Source organism: Anguilla anguilla, chromosome 5, assembly GCF_013347855.1.
Source record: "Anguilla anguilla isolate fAngAng1 chromosome 5, fAngAng1.pri, whole genome shotgun sequence".
Lineage (NCBI taxonomy): Eukaryota > Metazoa > Chordata > Actinopteri > Anguilliformes > Anguillidae > Anguilla > Anguilla anguilla.
In genome coordinates, this window is record NC_049205.1 from 55436225 (window position 1) to 55456725 (window position 20501).

The 20501-nt window shown below is 43.5% G+C and overlaps 1 protein-coding gene and 1 long non-coding RNA gene across 3 annotated transcripts in view; one reads left to right on the forward strand and one right to left on the reverse strand.

Moving 5' to 3' along the window:
* Positions 1 to 1263: 1263 nt before the first annotated feature.
* LOC118228413 lies at positions 1264 to 9119 on the reverse strand. The gene is made up of 3 exons (XR_004765483.1): positions 9058 to 9119; positions 3932 to 4049; positions 1264 to 1896 (listed from the first exon to the last, which is right to left on the reverse strand). It is a non-coding gene; the product is annotated as an uncharacterized LOC118228413 (long non-coding RNA).
* A 754-nt stretch (positions 9120 to 9873) lies between these two features.
* The window catches only part of adamts18 (ADAM metallopeptidase with thrombospondin type 1 motif, 18), a 42055-nt gene continuing 31427 nt past the window's right edge, over positions 9874 to 20501 (forward strand). The window contains exons 1-3 of one of the 2 annotated variants that reach the window (XM_035417063.1): positions 9874 to 10003; positions 10496 to 10556; positions 11034 to 11356. In XM_035417063.1, the coding sequence (XP_035272954.1) occupies positions 10496 to 10556; positions 11034 to 11356 (384 nt within the window). In that variant the 5' untranslated portion in view covers positions 9874 to 10003. Of the gene's footprint in view, positions 10229 to 10495; positions 10557 to 11033; positions 11357 to 20501 lie in introns of both variants that reach the window. The other variant, XM_035417062.1, reaches the window with a different exon arrangement.

Consider the following 20501-nt stretch of genomic DNA (forward strand, 5'->3'; position numbering starts at 1 on the left):
GCACTTTAAATGAAGTACCTTGCTAAAGGTCACAATGTCAACGTTCCCCCTGGGTACCAAGCCCTCTCGGTACAAGGTCACATCTTTAACCACTACAGCGCACTGCCACCTGAGCACATCTGATGTCTTCATTCCCATTCGAACCACCGGATGACAGCCGCACCGCACTCAGCGACACCTAAAGCCGCTCTCATCCGCTCGGGAGGCACGGATCCAAACGAATTCCCGCGATCCCCGCAAATTGCCTCCCCGGTCCTGACGGTATTCGTCTGAGCTCTCCCAGGTGAGCTCTGGCAGAGAGACGTCAACCTTCGGATCGAAGTCGCGACACCCCCCCTTGTTCAAAGCGGTTGCGAAGGGTGGATGTCTTTTGTCGAGGAAATGAAAAGCTCTCCCGCCGCGTGTTTACTGTTGCCTAATTGGATAATGGCTGAAACATCATCGCCTGGCTTCTGTTTGCTTAAAATGCTGTTTGTCAAATAGTTAATCCCTTAGTGCCGGTCTTTGAAGCTGTACTTTTAGCTTTCAAGATGCGAGCAGCTCGAGGCTGCCACTCTACGAGGATTTCCTCTTAAGGTTTTCATGCTATTAAGGTCCCCCTTCTTCTCTCATGTCTTTTATCCATTCAGCTGATGTTCAGAGGGCAAGGACCGCTGAACCAATGAAAGAGTCCTTCACTGTCAGCCGAAAAAGCTTGGTGCAGGGCTTGGGACAGAGGGTGAAGGGTCCCCACCCCCTTTCAATAAATAACTCAGATGCGGCGTGTGCACTTAAAGTTTTTGTTCTGCTACCAGGATGGATGAATGGGTCTAGAAGGGTCATACCCTTTCTCCAGTGCTCTAACCACCACACCATGTGCTGCCTGTCACAGATTTACTGAAAATTACATCATGTCTCTCTCAGATTAGATCGAGTACTGAGTAACCACATAATTGCTGATTTATTATATTAAAATGGTAAATTTGTTAATTTCATGTCGACAGTGACAGCACTGGTCCTGTAATTTATAATTGTGCCTTATCAGCTTAAGGCCCTGCGTCTGTGGAGCTTTTTTTTGAAGGGACGTTCATTTGATGAGATTCATGTGGACTACCTGAATCACGTTTTTTTATTTTTATTGCTTAAACTGTGAGCCAGAGAGGTGAGCAGAAAAGGTGTAGAGGAGGGGGCCTCTCCTGCAGGGGGCCTCAGTGAGCATCCAACGTTCCAGAGCAGGGGTGTCAAACCCAGGACAATCAATGGAAGCATGAGAACACCCTGGTCACAGCACTTCGTAATTAAAATGTTCATATTCATATAAATTGCACAGATATCTTGCAAAGATAGGTCATGATTAATTGACATTTTGGCCACGTTAAGGCTATATTATGTCAGAAATAGCTATGCACACTATGAAGAATAAATGTTTCTTATTCACATCTCAGGAGATGTAATCAGTCAGATCGATTAAGCTGTAGGAAAAAAATAGAATAGAACTATTACAATAGAACACATGTTTTCAACAAACGAGACTTGTAACATAAACCAGAATACACAGTGGGTCCCCAGGAACTGTGGAACCACTGATTTAGAACACAGGCCGATCTAGCTCTGAACATAGATTGATTATGGTCCAGGCACAAGCGAAATATACTTTTCCCAGAATCACAGACTCTCACTAGAGTAGGAGTGAGTCCAGGGTAGTCATAGCAATGATCTCAAACATGCCTCGTCCATCTCGTCTGCGTGTGCCGCATTCACGTCCGGAAGAACGTTGAGAACTTTTGAACAGAAGGCTCAATGTGGAGGCGTTGAAAGAAATGTTCTTTCTCAGAGACTAATACCAGCACTCAAAGTCTGTGATGACAGGATTTTAAAGATGAGGACATGGTCTGTCCTTCAGCCCAAATTCCCAACCTAAGGAACAGATGCAGGAAACAGACGCTCATAACCTATAAACTCACACCACCTCCATTATCCAAGTATCCAAAATCCAAACTGCAAAAAAAAAAAAAATCCAAAATGCCCCAATTGCTTACAGAAATGAAAGGCTTTTAATCAATCCTCGTGATCTGCAAAACAGACTTGTGGCAAGCTGAGCAGAAATCATGTTCAGAGAATTCACACACCACATCCACATACCACAGCATGGTGACTCCTCTTATAAATGACCTTTATGCAGTGAAATAATCCTGAAATTGAAATCTTATGAGACCTGGGGACAGTGGGGGAGGATGAAGAAAAAGGTGGGAACCCAGAAATACTTAAAATGACAGATTTAATTAGTTGTATAATACGAAACGAATCCTCCAAATAGAACAAATGTGCAATAAAGATTAATTCTGTGGTGAAGGCATTGTATTCACTGTCATTTCTGCAGTTTTTCATTAATTGTGCTTCATGGCTCAGGATAAAAGGGTAACAAAATGGCAAAAGTGTAGTAACATTACAATGTTAACTTGCAATAACCTGAACACCATCCAAGAGCATGTGGATTAATGATATATTACCATTTATTACCATGCAAATACCAAGGTGCATGATCTAAAGACTTTGATCATTGTATGATCATTGGTGCCAGCATCCCAAAAATTAATGCTATTATTTTCTCCCCTCAAAAGGGGAGAAAATAATAGAATCTTTTGCAGATCTTATAAAAAACCATAAGAAATGTAAAAATCAGACCTAAAGGAATAGCCTCTCCAGATAAAGGTGGGGAATGGGAGAAATGGGAATATATTTGATGGAGACCAAGAATGAGGTACTCCAAAGTACCTAGCTTGCTTACAGTGGTTCACGTCCTGGGTGTTTTTCCATTATATTTTTTGATGCAAGACAACAACAGAGATAACAGAGCCAGCTGTACTGGTGCTGTAACCAGCTGTAAATCAGCTGTGGGCAGAGTTGTGGGCAAACTCCACAGCTACTGCCCCACATCACAGCAAACAGCCAGATCGACCACAAAATAATATCAAGTAGCTGAGGGCACTGCCAGGGATTTTGGGCCCCGTGAAAGTATCTCACTTTGGGCCCTACCACTCCAGGCCACTCCTTTCCTGCATGACTACAGCACAGTTTTTGGAGGACCTCTGGCACTAAGAGCCTTTGGAATTGTCCTAACTTCTTGAAAGCACCCCTGCTCCCCCCCTTCACTAACACTCTTGAAAGTGGTCTGAAGTTTCTTACTCAGGAGGACCTTTGCCTTGTACTTCATGCTATTGTCTCTACCTGGGCAGTGTGCTGCAGCTCTGGTTGTGGGTCATACAAACTAATCATGCTGCTGCTCTCCACCAGCCAGGTTGAGGTTCTGCAGTTTCCAGTCTGGTTCAAACTTCAAAGGCTCTACATGTGGAGAATCAGAACTGTGTTCCCCTCTCTTTAATTGAGGGAACCGGGGTGATGTGAATAGCTCTTACAGGAAAGGGCAAGGAGCTGTGTGGTCGCTGTTTTGGTTCACTGTCGGTCTGATTAATGTTATGTGAATCTGCGAGACGCTCAAACAGGGAGATGCAGTGTAGAATCCTACCGCCAGACCGTACATAATGTGGATTAAAGAAAGGATTCAAAAATTGCAGAGGAAGAGAGCAACACCCACTGGACATAAAGTATAAAAATAAGTGGACCATATCACATTCTGAAAAGTGTTATACGTGATTATAAAAAAGAAAATAATAGTAATATATTGAGAGAAACAGGAGCAATTTAAGAGAGTAAAAATGAAACAATTGAGTGAGTATGCAGTACACATAGAGCACATGAGCATAAAACATTATTATTTTTTAAATAATAAAATGTAGAGAAGCCGCGTGTCCATTCCACCACTGACAACGAGATCTTCTCCAAATCGGGTGAGAACATCACCGCGTGAGCATGACGAGGCGCCACATGGTCCTTCGCATCCCTCTGCAAAATATTTCCAGTAGCGGGAGAGCTAAAATAAGCGCATACTCACCAAACCCGTGTGTTGTTTCCCCTGGACCATCAAAGCCACCGCTCCGCGTTTCCCTCCTGCTCTGGAAGGGTGAAGTCTCGGTTACACAGGGCTGCTCTGTGGCCTGGAGGTCAGCCGTCTGTGTAACTCAAGGAAATAAATTCTGAGAAAGAGCTGGATTCGGCCGACAGATGGGTAACGCATGGGCCAAGTTCAAGGCTGCATTCCAGCCACGCATTTTTTTTGCGCCCCCGTGAATACCGTCGGAGGAGCGCGTGGTGCGCACCGGCTAGCGCTTCACTCAGATCACCCCCGTTTGTTATGATGTTTCGGATCAAAGTCTACGGGAAGCTGCCCCATGTGACGCGCGGCAACGCTTCTGTCATGATGCGAGCGCACTGACCTGAACCTCAACACCTCTTTCCCAGGCGCAACGCCTGACAATAAATACAGGCATCTTGAGATGATTATTATTATTTTTTTACATTACATTACATTACAGGCATTTGGCAGACGCTCTTATCCAGAGCGACGCACAACAAAGTGTATAACCATAACCAGGGTTCAAGTCTGTTGAGTGTGTTTTTATTATTCAATACAGTTTGAAATAGTGGGATCTTCACAAGCAGTTATTCTATGACTGTCCTGTCATACAGCTTTTTTTCTTGCCCTTCTCTCTTGTGCTCAGAAAGCCTTTTATATGTGGTTTACGTATACAGGCCTACCTAGTATAATTACACACTGACAGAGGAAAATACAGTTTTTCATTTCAGAACTTATAAACAAAAGCAACAAAAAAGTTGAATGGAGAAAAATCCCCCCATATGTCAGAGGGATATGGTTAATGTAAAATGGTGGTCGCCCGGCCACTTCAAAAAGCAGAAATATGTGGCACTGACGCGGCGAGCAAGCGCTAGGACAGCGTGCTTCGGTGGTTACGGGCTCAGCCAGCCTACTGGGGCAGAAAGGGGACTTGACCATCAGACGCTTCCATTGTGATTCAAACAATGCCAGGCTCTGGCACTGGGGTCGGTCATCAAAACAAATCTCCAAAGATCAAATACACATTCTTGTAAAAAAAAAAAAAAAAGCCAGTGAAAAGCGAGTGTGCTGCGTTTTCGGCGTGTGTGTGTGTGTGTACGTGTGTCTGTGCATGCAAGTGTGTGTTTGTACGGCCGTGGGTAGCTATATGTGTGTGTTATAGAGGGAGACGAATAGAGAACACGTGAGTATAAATAGGGGTGTATATGCACTTGTGAGAGAGGAGGTGTGTGTGTGTGTATGTGTGTGCATGTGTGTGTGTATTCTTTTGTGTTTGACAGGGAATGTTTATGTGTTAAACAGGAAGCGAAAGAGTCTGTGTGTTCGTTAGACAAAGAAAATGAAAATGTTTGTATACAATTCTGTGAAATGGCAGCGGTATGGTGTTGTGCATGTTTGATCTGGGCAGGTGATGTTCCAGCGGGCTGGCTCTATGCCAGGCACACCAGATGCCACAGGTGGCAGATGCCAGGGCCTTGGGGGCCACTTACCTTACCTACTTCTTCATACAGGAAAACCAAACTACACATACCCCTTTCGGAGTATTCCCAGATGGTGTGGATGCCAGCCAGGTCATTTCTAATCACATAATTTAAGCTGTGATTATGGAGCCTGGGGCATTCATTGAGAAAGTGATCTACACTGTCCCTGTGCCATTCCTTCATTGATTTCTGCTGCTTGGTTTTACTTTATTACTCGCTTGCAGGGAGCACCATGAACTTGGACATGTTTCGTGCTTTAAGATCTTGAAAAAAATGATCACTCATTTCTCACGTGTTCACAATGCGACAGACCATATAATTCTACATTCCACATGTATGGATGATGTATACTCTAGTATTTCAATTCACACACCTCACGTGAAAAATAAGATGCAAAATAGAGGGGAGAACTTCAAAGAATCATGTCAAGCTTCCTTTGTCTTGAGATCTGAGAGAACAAATTCAGTTTCAAATGTCCTTTAGCCTGTGTTCTCAAAAGACATGGGGAAATCCCAGAAGAAATTGCAGCCAGCTTGACAGAACTGTCTGCCTTCTTCGCTGTGTCTATTCAACTTTTCCAGCACAGGCTACTGACAAAGATTTTTTTTTGCCAGACACGCTCCACACACGAGCGTGGCTGCAATGCTGCGCAGTCATACTCTTTCCCCCCTAAAATCACAGCACACAGTCCTGAGGAGGTTGACCTCTAGAGGCAGGGGTGTACCACAAAATTCTGGGCCCTACACATCAGCATTCTCTGTGGGCCCCCTTCCTCTCTTGATCCATGTCAAACACGCATCATTCCAGGCTTTTCGAGGGCCCTCCCCCCATTCGGGCCCTGGGTAGTCAGTCCCACTTTTCCCCCCACTACGATGTCCCTGTCTAGAGGACAGGGTATATGACCCCTGTAATGTTCAAGTCCCGGTCTGACAGCACCAGACGGTCCCTAAACAGTAAGCAAAATTTCAAGACTAATGCAACTGAGCGAGCTGTTCTCTCATCAAGCATTCTTACATTCTCGTGTTTTTATATCAAATGGCATTTATTGCAGCCACTTAAGATGTCTCAGTCGGTCAGTCTGTGAATCATCCCTGTGGATTTGCACCCTTGGATTTCTGAAAATACACTGCTGTTAATTATTTCTTGAGTGTATTCAGAGCACAAGTAGAATCTTTGGTTTTGATTTACCAGTTGCAAAAATGTCATCATTCTGGACTGAGTAAATGATTATACCTCTTACAGTAAGTACAATTGTAAACAAATCCCTAAAGTGAATAACAAACGTAGCAAATTCTGAGAAATCATATTCTTCCTATGATCTGCTCAAAATTAGTTTAGAAAGCTGATCGCTTTGGTCTTATTAAAAAAAAAACATTTTAAATTCAGGATTAGGGTACTACAAATAAACTAACAGACTCTGGTTTGACTTCACATAATACAATTTTGACATAATTTTAACACAACCCTTAAAGAAAAATGAGTCCATCTCTAAAATCTGATGTTACAAACTAAACTGTATGCATTCATAGTCTGAGATAGATCATCTCATTTATGAATAAAAATGGAAATCTTAAACGACTAATTATGTAGCATTCAATTTTCTCGTTCTACAGTTACAAATGATAACTTTTTTGGCACTTATGCTTTAGATGGTTGACATTAGCTTTCAGCACAAATTTTCCTAATTCATTTTTGGCATGGAGGCTTACAAAATCTTCAGGACTTGCTTTGACAAAAAATAAAAAATAAATGTAAAAAATTAATGGCCAAACAAAATAAATCTCTAAAAATAGCTGTTTTTCCCCTCATTTGGAACAAAACAATGATTTACAATCGCATTGCTCATAGCATGGACTATTCTCCAAAAGTCATTTTAACATTTTAAATGTTTAAATTTCCTTGGGGGGATATGGTCATAAAAGCATGTTATTCAATATTGTTTTATCTTCGCCAATAAGACACAATTTTAAACAGCTAATCTTGGCTGGCCGAAAAGGACAGCTGTTGCTAAGATTGAAGGATTCACAGCTGGCACAGTTGACATGAATTCACAGTCAGTTCCTGCTCAATATAACCTTTAAGTGAATGGCATGGTGTATCACTGCCTCAATAGCAACCGATAATTTAGTTCTGTTTGCCAGCTGTGTGTTAGGCCAACCGTGTCCAGAGAGTTTTACATATGTCTGATGTCAGTCGAGTGCTTGCTGGGATAAGTATACACAGACTACCCCTAATAGCAGGGAGGAGTGCTGCTGGTTACACACTTTTCTCATATGATCATTTTGAATGTTGGCCATCGTTGTTATGGTAACTTTGTGTTCTATGTCTCAATAGGGTCTTCCTGGTTAAATAAAGGATTTGTAAGTAGAAGAGGAAACATGAATGACATGCTGAATGCTTTCGATTACTCAGCATTTGCACATGCAGTGAATTGCCTCAGTTTAGACTATGGTTGTCACCAGGCATGTTTTGTGGCCTGATTCATAACTATCAATTACTGTGCCCAAAACTGATATCCATGTAATGACAGACAACAGCTTCAGGGGAAACCCACAGATTTTACAAACGATAAAGTTACAAATGACCAGAATTAGCGACAGATAACAGGCTGCAATGACCAAAACTGAGTAAAATTATCTAATTTCAAACCACCATAGGAGTACTCGGAGCACACTGAATAAGAAAAGAGAATGAACAAATATAATGTTAAACTATTGCCAGCATCTCTATAAGACATGACTTAATTTACTCAAATTTAATCATGGGAACTTGATTAAACTGCCTTTTATGAACACTTAAAACAAGGCAGGATAACTTTGTTGGACTTTGTGAATTTCTTAAAGATGTATTTTATCCCCCATCCACTTGGTATTCAAGCAGCTTTCCCCCTTACCCTGGATTTAATTGACTAATAGAGATTGTCCAACGGAACATTACAAAATAAACAAATAAATAAATAACAACAACAACAACAAAAATCAGTTATTTACAAAAAAAAAAAATAGATTATGATATGGTTAAGTCATTTTATGTATTTTTGAGAGAAAATCCATAGGTGCTTAATGTAATAGATCCTTGAAGTTAAACAAGATTCTTTAGCAATTCATTGCGCAAAGGTGGATAACAAGGGAGAGTACTGTAGCACATGCCTACAGTAGTAACATAATAATTAAAACCTTGCAAAAACCATGAATTTCCAAAAAAATGTAATTCTCAGAAACAGAATAATGCTTCTTTTTCATTTTACCAACACAGCATTCATAATAATTCAACCTTGCACCATCTAAGATGGTGAAAATACACTAAACCCCTGCGGTCCACAAAGGCTATGGTACGATTATCTGCAAAGCGTTGACATCTTGCATTTGGTCAGGATGGGGAAACAAACAACTTGAGAAACAAACAACTCCAGGAGGTGGTCGAGTGAAGCCTTGACTGGAGGATTGGAGGGCCCTTGACCAAGCATGCAGTATATAAACTTACCCATAAACAGTGTGCGTGGAGCTGGGCAGTGCAGTGTGCGGACTCTGCCTGTTGAATCAGCACATGCCCTTCAAAGAGAGAAGTATCGGTAAACCAATACCATCTGGTAATCAAAAACAATGTAGTCAAAACAGCTCTTACCTCATGAAATCTAGATTCACTCCATGAGCATGGCTGGTTGTCCTGAGCCTGACACCTGGCCTGAGATGGTTTAGATTTTTTTATGAGGAAAAAAAAAACAAAAAACATTTTTTAAACAGCAATTTGTTGTTTGGCATCATGGTAACACCATTTTAATGTAATGAGGTCTGGGTCAATCACGGGGACCATATCTTTTTGATGAGATGGGGGTAGAACCTGATTATCAATGCCTACTGTTGTTATTCTGCAGTGAATACATACTAATATATTATTTTCTGGAAGTTCACATAGGTTCACATAGTCATGGCAAAAACAAATGATGAAATTATTATTAAATTTAATTATTAATTTAATTATTACATTAACATTGGAGATGTTGACTTATTTATCCTGCAGGGTCTGTCAAGCACCTTTTCTATATTTTGTTCATTAAATAACGTTAAGAAACATCGGTTTATGCATATGTTCCTAACATTGGACTATAGTGTCCATAGTTCTAGTGTCCATCGCACTCCTGTGTCCTATCCACATATTCAAAAAAGAAACGCTTTCGTTATATTCCTGTTCACCCTTTCCCGTTGTATTCCCTTGTGTGCACTGTGTAAATGATTATTCAGCCATATTGCAATTTTATCGTGTTTATGAAAGTGTTAAATGTGGCGAGAGAAACTTAATGCATACCTTTTTTGATGGGATCGTGCGAGAATGCAATGTTTAAACTGAGATTGAGATGAAGAATGCTCCGCTCTGATTGGTTCTCATTACACCCCCCCCTCTCCCCCTCCCATCCTGGGCTACCGCTGCTGTTCTTTGACTGCACGAGCCAACTGTCACTGCTCTGCACCCGGCGGAGCAAACTCAGCACTTCAGATGACGGCTAGCTACCTGCCTCGGCACGCCTTACAAAGCGCTTTGCAACTTTAGCAATGGATTCAATGGACTTCACGTAAGGGAAAAATTCACGGGGAAAGCAGCGGATAAATCAGCGAACAATGTCTGGAAGTTGCGTCAATGGTAGCCTATAGTGTTTTCCACGGAGGAGATACAGGAGAGGTGCATGCGTGAAAACATGGATTGCCCTCTGATATTCTTGTTCACTGTACCTAGTCCTTTAATCTCCTACGGTTCACTGAGGTTGCTTTCCGTCCTGTGGTTTGGGCACGTTATGAAGGCAGGTTTACTCATTTCTCTCTTTTTTCAGATAAGTTTGTAACTTTTCAAATTATGGTCATAATTGTAATTATTCATTTCCATTGACAAATGTTTCTTTCCTCTCCTGCACAAGAAAATGTCCAGTGTTCAATCCACTCTTACAGAGTATGGTCCCTATTGGAGGCATATGTACTCTCTTAGAGTTGAATTAACACTTGGCATTTTACTGAGCGTTGTCTGTCGTTTCCTTGTCTTGATTGACATTTAAATCTGCTATTTTTGGCAGATGTGCGGAACTGTAGCTCTATCCTCTGTCACAGCCACGTTTGCCAGCGACCCCAACCACGGTCAGTATTTATTGGGCGATAAATTTTGCGCTCTTGATTAGGCTACATACATCCGTTACAGTTTACATTACACAGAAGAAACAGCAGCTACCTTATACTGCTACTGCTATACGATACCCATCAAAAACCGAAACGTTTAATGCATTTCCCACATGCTAGGTGGATTAGAAGTATCTTTTACGATACCAATTGAAAGTTGCCACGCACGTGTGCCGGCGAGACGGATTCCCCAAAACAGTGTAAACTATTGTGTGAGCAGCCGGCCAAACAACTCGTAATTCTGTGTATTAAAGTGAGAGAGAGTGAGAGAGAGAGAGAGAGTGTTATTAACAAATAGTAAGGAATTGTGTAAACGAACGTATACAGTCTACAGTATGTTACCCACAGTAATATTGCCACAACAGTGCAAGTGCATTGCAGCAGTTACATGTCTTCACCGGGGATGTGAGTGAGTTCTAATGTGTGGTTGCACTGCAGATTATGTGTTGGTGACTCCAGTGGAGGTGGACTCCCAGGGAGCGTACATCTCCCACGACCTGACGGGAGCCAGCCGGAGGAGGAGGAGGTCCCTGCCATTGGCCGACGACGCCCTGCACTACAGGCTGTCCGCCTTCGGCAGGGACATGCACCTGGACCTGACGCTCGCCAAGGTGCTGGCCGACGGCTTCACGGTGCAGACGTTTGGCGAGAGTGGCATCACCGTGGCAACACCGGAGCCGGCCTTCCACGGCTGCTTTTATCAAGGATTTATACGGAACCACAGCGCATCGTCAGCCGCTGTATCTACCTGTAACGGCCTGGTATGTACATCTCTCTCTCTTAGTCTCTCTCTCTCTCTCTCTCTCTCAGCCTCTCACTCTCTCTCTCTCACTCTTAGCCTCTCTCTCAGCCTCTCTCTCTCTCTCTCTCTTAGTCTCTCTCTCTCTCTCTCTCTCTCTCACACTCTTAGCCTCTCTCTCAGCCTCTCTCTCTCTCTCTCTCTGTCTGTCTCTCTCTCACTCTCTTAGCCTCTCTCTCTCTCTCTCTCTCTCTTCAGCCTGTGACTCATTTTCATATCAACGGTTATTTTCTCCATGTTGTGTGAACTTGCAGACAATGTGACATTAAAACATGGTTACATTTGTTAGTTGTTACTGCAGATTATTTGTATTCTTCCCATTTTCATGGACTGTGTCCAGGGTTATTGAATTTAAGAAATATGACAGCTTCAATGAGTCACAATCACTGGATTCGCAGTGTGGAGCGACAGAAGTTGGGAAAAACTGGAACCAGAGGGTTACATTTACTTTACCGTTCTAAATCTTAACTTGTATTGTTTTCAGAAAATGATTTAATGCAAAATGTGTTTCCCATTGTGTGTCCATATGACCAGAATCGTGTAGGGGTGGCCGCCTATGTGGCGATTGACTCCTTCCCTGCTGGAGCAGAAACGTCTAGCTGAGCTGGGCAACCCTGCAGTGGTGCGAAAGTCGCTTGGTGACAGCAGCGCTGGCATGTTAAACCCCGTTGACTGTAATGAAATTGAATATTCCCATTCTCTTGGCTGAGGGAAAATAAAACAGCCACGGGCGAGGAAGAGTTTTTATTTTCCCTGAAAGGTCACCATGGTGGAAAAAGTATGTGTTCTTGTTAAATGATCAGAAAGCCCTGTCATATTAGTGCATGCTTTACAAACACAAAGAAGCCAAGAGGGAAACTCCTGGTTTTTCTTCACTGACGGCAGGCAACTACAGCAACTTGCTGCAATACTCAGACTCAATGGCTAGTATATAATCTCCTCTGACGGTGGATGGTGATTGTCAGTGTGACAGATTTTTTATTTTTGACAGTGAAAAGGGGCCTTTTTAAGCCTTCACCCTCAATGATGTCTGTTCATTTTCACCAAGCCACTAGGCTGGGTACTTCATAAGACTCTGCATAGGCTAGATGATCATTTATAAATCACTAGTTAGTAATGCCTCACAGGAATAAGTGGGTATAGATAATAGATGGATGGATTGATGGATAATTAGTAATGCCACTTTGGAAACATGTCTGGACTTACAGGCTTACTGATTTTGCCAGCAGATATAAGGTGAAAGATTACGGTTTAACCTTTACAGTATTTTAAAGAACACATAAGGGATTCTGAGTGACAAGGTGAGGCTCCTGTTTTTTAGTGCAGTGGTGGACTCCAAGGCCCAGACTGAATCTAGGTTGGGCCATTGCTAACTTCTGGGTGGCGTGCGATTGGCTGTAGCTCCCTCTGGATGAGAGGACTTCAGAATCACCCGCCTCTCGTGTCACCTGCGCAGTCTTGCGCAGCGTGGACACTGCTGGGCAAAAAGCATCCGTGGCTCCCTGCTTGCCTTTTGGGGAGTAGTAGTAGTAGTTGTGCCCTCCCAAATTGACAGCAGCTGCTGTGGGACGTGCCTACTATTATGATTGGGTGTTCCAAACTGGGGAGAAATGGGGAAAAAAATATAGAATTAAAAGCTGTATCGTTCAGTTAACCAAACAGTGTTTCTCATATTCCAGTAACCAAAATTATAGGAAAAATGCACCAAATGAGCTGAGCACCCGCTAAATAAAACCCCCGGCCGTATACAAACGAACTGCGTCTACATACAAGCGACTGCAGAGCTGGGGACGCTGCCAGTCTGCTACGGTGGCGTGTCCACCCACGCAAAAGCACGCGCTTTTAGCTTCCGCCTCCTCCTGTGTACCCGGGGTCCTTTGTCTGCTTCTCGCCCTCCCTCCGTCCTCCGCTTGTTCGCTGCGAATAAAAACCCGGAGTGCGGTTTCCGACCGCGTAGCCGACGGCCTGTCTCCTTGCATTGTCCCTTTTCATTGGCGGCAGGACCTCCACAATAAAAACAGCGGCGGACCCCTTCCTTAAAAGCTCACAATGACCCAATGCCATTTGTAAGCAGTTGCACTTTGAATGGACCGCAGGGAGGCTTTGATCTATTTTCTGAAACCCTCCCCGTTATTGTTTTTTTCATGTTGGGAGGATGACCTGGAGGGCTCAGGCCATTCATTTTGTTCACTGTCTGTTAAGCGCGTGCGTACTTAGACAGGAAGTTAAAAGGGAGGCTGCGGTAAGAGGGCTAGCTAGCTTTTTGTATTATTTTTTATTAATTTTTTTTTTTCACACTGCCGTCAATCTGAAAACATAGGGCTGGAGGCTGGACGGAAACTGCACAGAGGGCTAGGTGTGTTAATAAACTTTGCCATGTGTAGGAGGGTTAAGTGCAAATGAAGGCCAAGTAACCTGACCGGTTCTACACCTGCCTCTTTGGAAAATGGGAACATATTCACTGGTCACACTGGATGAATGCTAGGTCGGTGTCAAAGATGGTTAATGGAAGGAACTTCTCTTCAATGTACATGCCCTGAGCCGAGGAGGTTAGCCCATTTAGATTTTAGAGGAAAAGGCTTTGAGTCTTGGCTTTTCAAAGACTCTTCTATGCTGCCGCATGATGTCAAGTGGATATATCGTGCACATTTCTCAGAACAAATTTAAAGTCCACGTTAGAATGCATGCCATTCATGAAATGAACAACTGTGTTATTCCTCTGAAGTTTGTGCTTCTGAGAAAGTATAAATGAATCAAAACTTTCAGATTTTGGCTGAACAGGCATATTGACTGGAATTAGGCAAGCAGAGTAAATAATAAAAAATAATAAAAAATAACTGTATGTTATGTTAATGTTATGTTAACTGAGATGATGAGTACACATGCCCATCCAAGACCAATAGAGACTGGTGCCTTCTGAACCCAACCCCAGTTCAGCCCTCTGAAGTGACTGTGTGTTTCCATATGGCTCAGGCACAAGTGAATTTGCTTTTCGGCAAAAAACCCAGACATTAGTTATATTTCTGTGGATGTGAGGCTGCAGATTTCCAACCCAGTCTCACCACCACTCCAGGGCTTTCCAGGGTTTGGTCTGTTCAGTGGAGGAAGCTCAGTGTTCAGCATACCCCTGTAAGTATCTGTGCTGGATAGACTTTTTGGAGTGGTTGTGGAACGTTGGCTTGCTGAGGCTTTTCATCACTGGCTTAGAAGATTCCGATTCAGAAATTTGTGTTTCTGGGCCTAGAAAAAAGATGGAGAAAACCTTGGCCTTGACCGTTACTGAGCCCTCTCAGAAGTTGCATTCACAGACCACAAGGTTGTAACCATACATTTTACTTTCTTCTGTCGGCAAGTGCTGGTCATAAGGAAAACTGTTGGGTGTATGCGTGTGGTCCCCCCCCCCCTTTTTGTGTTTGCTGTGATGATAACAATGGCTTGCAGTAGAGTAAACGCAAAGCACGGACTAACATTTCGCGTAAAAAACACTGCAAAAGCGTTTTGTTTCAAATGTTGATGCGAATGTTCTCCTTGGAATAAGTAGGCTATAAACTTACCATTTCCAACTTGTATTATGATATCATAAACATCGGCATAAAGAGATATCACACAGAAGAGACTCTTGAGAGTTATTTGTTTCATTACATATCGAGGCAGTATCTTTACCTTCCGTTAAAAAGCACCAAGGGGGTTACTGTGGGGAAACAACACCCAGGGAAAGTATTTAGTTGGACTTGCCAAGCATTTGTGAATCAGGCTTGGAAAGTCTACTGGATTCGGCCTGGAGTTAATTAGCATTTGTCCTTAAATTTGACTTCACAAATAAGTGCATGTGTTGCTTTTTTTTCTGTCACAAAGACAGGTTTGCTGTGTCAAAAAATCACAATTTTCTTGTGCTTGCTGAAAAGAATAAAACTTGGAATTAATTGTGAATAAAAATTAAGGACAAATGTTAAATGAATCCAGGCTGTGTGATATGATGTGTGATGTGACCAAATAACCCCCCCCCCCCACTCTCCTTTGGTCGAAATTCGTTCTGACCCTCAGGCATTTGCACTGCATTGTGCGTTTGAATTTTTGAAAGTTCACATCTTTCAACTGAAACATTCAACTGAATACAGAACATGCTAAGTGATGATTGCGAGGGGAACCAGTTGCCCTCTGCTTTAGAAAACCGGTCCATGTACCCTTAGAGTCCCAGTAGAGTAGGGAGTGAGGGGGGCGGGGATGTTTTTGGGGAGGGGGGGGGAGTATGCTGACTGCAGCCGCGTGGAGCCCTCTAGGACAGCCTCGGTTTATTGCTGGTTGGCTGGGGTGAGGTGGGGAGGGGGGTGGTGCAGAGGCTGTTTGATGGTAGGAGGGTGCGTGTCCATGGGAACACGTGGCCCCCTGGCCCCTTGTCGGTTCCCAGGGCTGGGCTGTGGTGGGACGTACGGCCGTGCGAGAACCACACTCAGAGGTGTGCAGATTACACCTCCCCTCCTGCTGCTTAACCTTTGGCTGGCAGCTGCCTTAGAAGCCGCTGTTTGTTCAGTTCCCAAGGGGGGTGGGGGGCAAAGGGGCTGTTGTTGTTGCTGTCCTAACATGTGGAATTCTCCTTAGAGATGGTCATGGTGGCTGTTCACACCAGGGTCTGATGAGTATTAATCTGCTGTCAGGCCTACATTCTTCGCTGCAATGACACTAGCACTGTCACTGGGGAGACAAAGCATATATACAAAATTCAATACATTGCGTCACCAGGGGACTGTATGCTCGCAGACATTGAGTATTATTTTATATTTTATATTTTGATTTTACCAGGGGTTAGATACCCTCTATAACATGAGGCAAAGATTCAACTGGAACGGACTCTTTGAGGCCAGTAAGGAAAGGTTTTTATTTTTTTTATTTTGGAGAAAATTGCTAACAGACAACTTAAACCAGCCATGTTCTTTGAATTTAATATGAACATTTTGCAGTTGGAAATGTAAAAAATGTAATGTAAAGGGGGTGGACACTGCCTTTCAAAGCACAGCTTTTTATTTCACATTCACTAAAATACAGGGAAGGAAGGTTGAGAAATCTCATGCGTGAATATTTGCGGAGAAAGTTATCATATATTCATAGAGAAATGCCCTGTAATCTGCAGAAAACTTTGAAGGGATAACTAGAGGCTTGGCACATCAGTGAAATGCAGGGCTTTTCCAAAATCAAGAAACCAAAAACAGGCAATATTCCACTCTCAGTTACCCTACTTTGTTAATGTACAATTCACAGTACCTTATATGTGTCATATTTTAACATGTAGCTAGCCAATAAATTTATCAATGAAGTGCCCTTTTTTGTGCTGTCTCAAAGGTACTACTTGCTGGGAATATATTCCACGAAAGTAAACTGACTGACAGAAAGGCGAAACACACAAGCAATCAGACACTGGACAAGAAAATAATAAGAATCCTGATCTAATGCAGAATCTTGCATTAGCTCTTGAAATAGAACAATGATTGCAGGTTGACAGCTTTCTGGACACCAGCATCCCCAAAGCGTTCAATCAACCGAAATGATGCTTTTTAAGCCGTCAGTCGGATGGATGCACAGCTTTCTGCTGGCTGTGAAAATCACTCTAAACACAGCCCAGAGAGTCATGTAATGGCTCATTTCATGAGCTAGGCTAGTACTCATTAGCAGTGTATCTTCATCAAAGAGACACTGGCTGAGTTTACATAATTGTAATTGGTTACACAAGAACACAATTAAAGGCATTTATGTCAGCGTATTTATGACTGAGTTTGTTTATCTGATGAGGTTTGGGTAGCATGCGTATGTGTGTGTGTGTGTGTATTTATGCATGACTGTATGTGTGTGTGTGTGTGTGTGTGTGTGTGCATGCCTGCATTCTCATTTTTGAAATAAAGAGGTTTTTTAGAAAGGCACACCGCCCTGCAGATGGAATTGATTTTCTGGTTTTATTCTCAAGCTTCGGCACCTAGGCCTACATGTGCTGACTGCTGGGGGAATCTGCTATTTCATATTACAGTGTGGTCCATTGTGCAAATGTAATACACGTGCGCAAAGCAACAATGACAAAGTGATTACAGTGGCCTTCCTCCAGTATACTGTACTGCTTGACATTCAGAAGAATTGGGGTGCCAATGATTGGGACGGATCCACCAGAAAGAGTTGATGTGGGATGGATAACAGTAAGAGAGCCCAGGCCTTCAGGCCCAGAAACTTGTCAAGACTAAACAGAAAAAAAGAAAACTGGCTTCCCCAATTCTCAAGCAGTGTTTTTACCCATCTGCTGACTTTGTGTTAAGTCTGTCAGATTATCTATGAGAATTCAAGGGGAAGTTTAAAGGTAAAATACTTTCTATTTTGCTTCGAGAATAACATTCTCGAAGCAAAATAACACTTTCTCTGGTACAGAAATGTCAGTGTTTTATCAGTTATTTCAAATCGTTTCAATGAAGATGAGAAAATAAATCTGAGAAAGTGAAGCCCGGGGCGCATTTGCTTTAGCCCTCCCCTTTAAATATGATGTGACTTTATGAGAACCACTGACTCTGCTTTAGCACACCTACACTCCCTAACTGTCATTTTCGAACGCGTGCTGCTTTCATCCAGGAACGTAATGAATGTTTGTGTGTAAGATCCAGCTCAAAGAGATCTCTCCCCTCCGGATGCAGATGACCAAGAGGGCTTCATTTGCTGATCCTAAAAATGCTTCAGTTGTGAAATTACCAAGCAGAACTCTTCCCTTTAATTGTATTGTGGCATATATAATGTGCTTTTCTGCCAAAAAGCCCTTCTACATTCCCTGTGATCTACCTCCAAGTAATTACACACCAAAACGACATTTTAGAGGACTGAGGAAATAGACGCATCTCATGTGCACCAAGATATTTCCACCCATCTCGGTGAAGGCTTTGGGTGTCTGTTGCAAAGTCTGCTCTCAACAGACAACCACATTTGCTCTTTGAACATGATTGAAAATGACAGTAATGGCACAGTAGACTTGTGACACACTATGTGTAGTCTTAACATACTGTAACAACAAATGCGCTGTGTGGCCTCAAATGTGCAATACTGAAGCCATTCAAGGTATTCGTCTCTGTCAAAGGCACAACTCCAGGGTCCAATTTTGGATTCAACCCTGCAACCTCCATTACCTGTATCACTTCACATAATTGCTGCCTGAAGTGGTGCTTGAAAACACAAACACGATACGCAGCGATGGGGCCGGTCAGGATTCTGCAACGTCAGCATGAAGCGCCTTGAGAGAGAGGCGAATTTAAGAGAGTCGAAAGCAATTACGGATGATTGTGATTCGAAGTGAAGCTGTTCTCCTGTGAAAGCCAGCCGTGTGTTTTGTTTTGCATTGATATGGGTTCATTGTCCCTTGTGGTCCCCCTTGTGGTGGGGGGGGGGGGGGGGGGGCAAACTGGTAGGCACTGCTATCCCGTCAGTTCTGACACAGAGGTGATTTGGGATGGCACAGGGCCACCGTTACCCTCAGCTCTCAAAGCAGAAAGTTCTGCATGCCCACCTCCCCCACCCCCCACCTCCCCTTTGTCTGCACAATGGCCCAGAGTTTACTTTGTCACTTTTGAGTGAGAAATTCTGGGGAGGGGAGCAGGCGGGGGGATGTCGGGTGCCAGCAAATGCCTACACAGACAAAGAGCAGGGAACAGTTATTTGGCGGGGGGTGGGCGATGCACTCGTCCTACCCTAATCAACCAATTAGCTTTTCACTGATCCCGTGATTATGGCGCACCCCATCCAGCATTGGCCACATCAAGCATGGTCAACAAGATAGACTATGGGCTTTTTGGCTGGACCGCAACGCGAATGTCTGTGACTGAGTGAGTGATGAAGTTACACCATTGGTTGGCCGGCGAGGTCCAGCCATATACTAGGCTTTGACCTGGTCTTGTTTCACCACAGGGGTGGGAGGGGTGAGATTTGCGAAATCACACCCTCCAACACATTTAGACTCTGTGCTGTGGACCTTGCAGTCTGAACAGGTCACTGTGTGGCCAGATGAAAGTGTTTCTGACCGGTGCAGTAATGACTCATTAGCTTTTTTTTTCCCCCCTTGAGGAAATGTGAAATGTGAGAAACTGACTGACGAATCGCAGCCGATTGCAGTCAGGAGACATAAAAATCTAGATCGCTGTTCGATTGGCGGATTGATTGAGATCTCAGCTGGAATGAAAGCTGCGGTGCACGTGGGGTCTCGAGGACACGGGACTGGGAGTCGGTGACCCCAGAAATCACGAAACGCCGCGTTGATCCCGTAGCACTGCTGTGGACCAGACCCAAAACACACGCCCAAGTCTAGCCAACATTCTGACGGTGCTGACTACCGCTGCCATCTCCCTGTAACGTCGGCTGTCAATCAGTTCATTATTCATTCCGGCACTACCATCGTAAGCCGATAACGTGGTTTTTACGATGCCCTGCCCAGCCGAGCCTTGCCTGGGGGCAGACGTTTTAAATTTATCGCGCAGCCAATCCGGAACTGTGACAGCGCCAGGCTGAATAAAGCGATCTCATCGCCGCGTTCCGACGACCCGTTTCGAACGAAGCCTGACTCACGGCCAGCATCGCATCGCAAACCCTGACAGATGCTGGCTGATTGTTTCGCTCTCATTTGAATGTTGAACGCGATCCGTCGTGTTCACTTACCGCTAACGTGTGTATCGGCATTAATATTTCATCGCGGCATGACAGAATGTGCGCGGTACTGAAACAGCTCCGACTAAGGAAATTAGAAAAATCAGTAAACATATGTCAAATGTATTTCTGTTGACTTTGCATGACCATGTCCTTAATTAAAAGAAAAGAAAAGAAAGAAAAAACGAGCACAGTGACTCACATTGGCATGAAACCAGGCTGTATTCTCAAGCCATCGAGCTGTATAAAGCTGGCTATGAAGACAATTCACTCAGCATAGCTTGAATGGGGATATCGCAGGAATATGCTGTATGCCTTAACAGGGAAATGAACTAGCGGTGTTCTGGTTATTAGCCGTGTTCTTTATCCATTATACTGCAAGTATTCCACTCTGAATCTGTACAGGAGACACATAGGATCATTACTGTGAACTGCCTGTGTGCTGGTGTAGG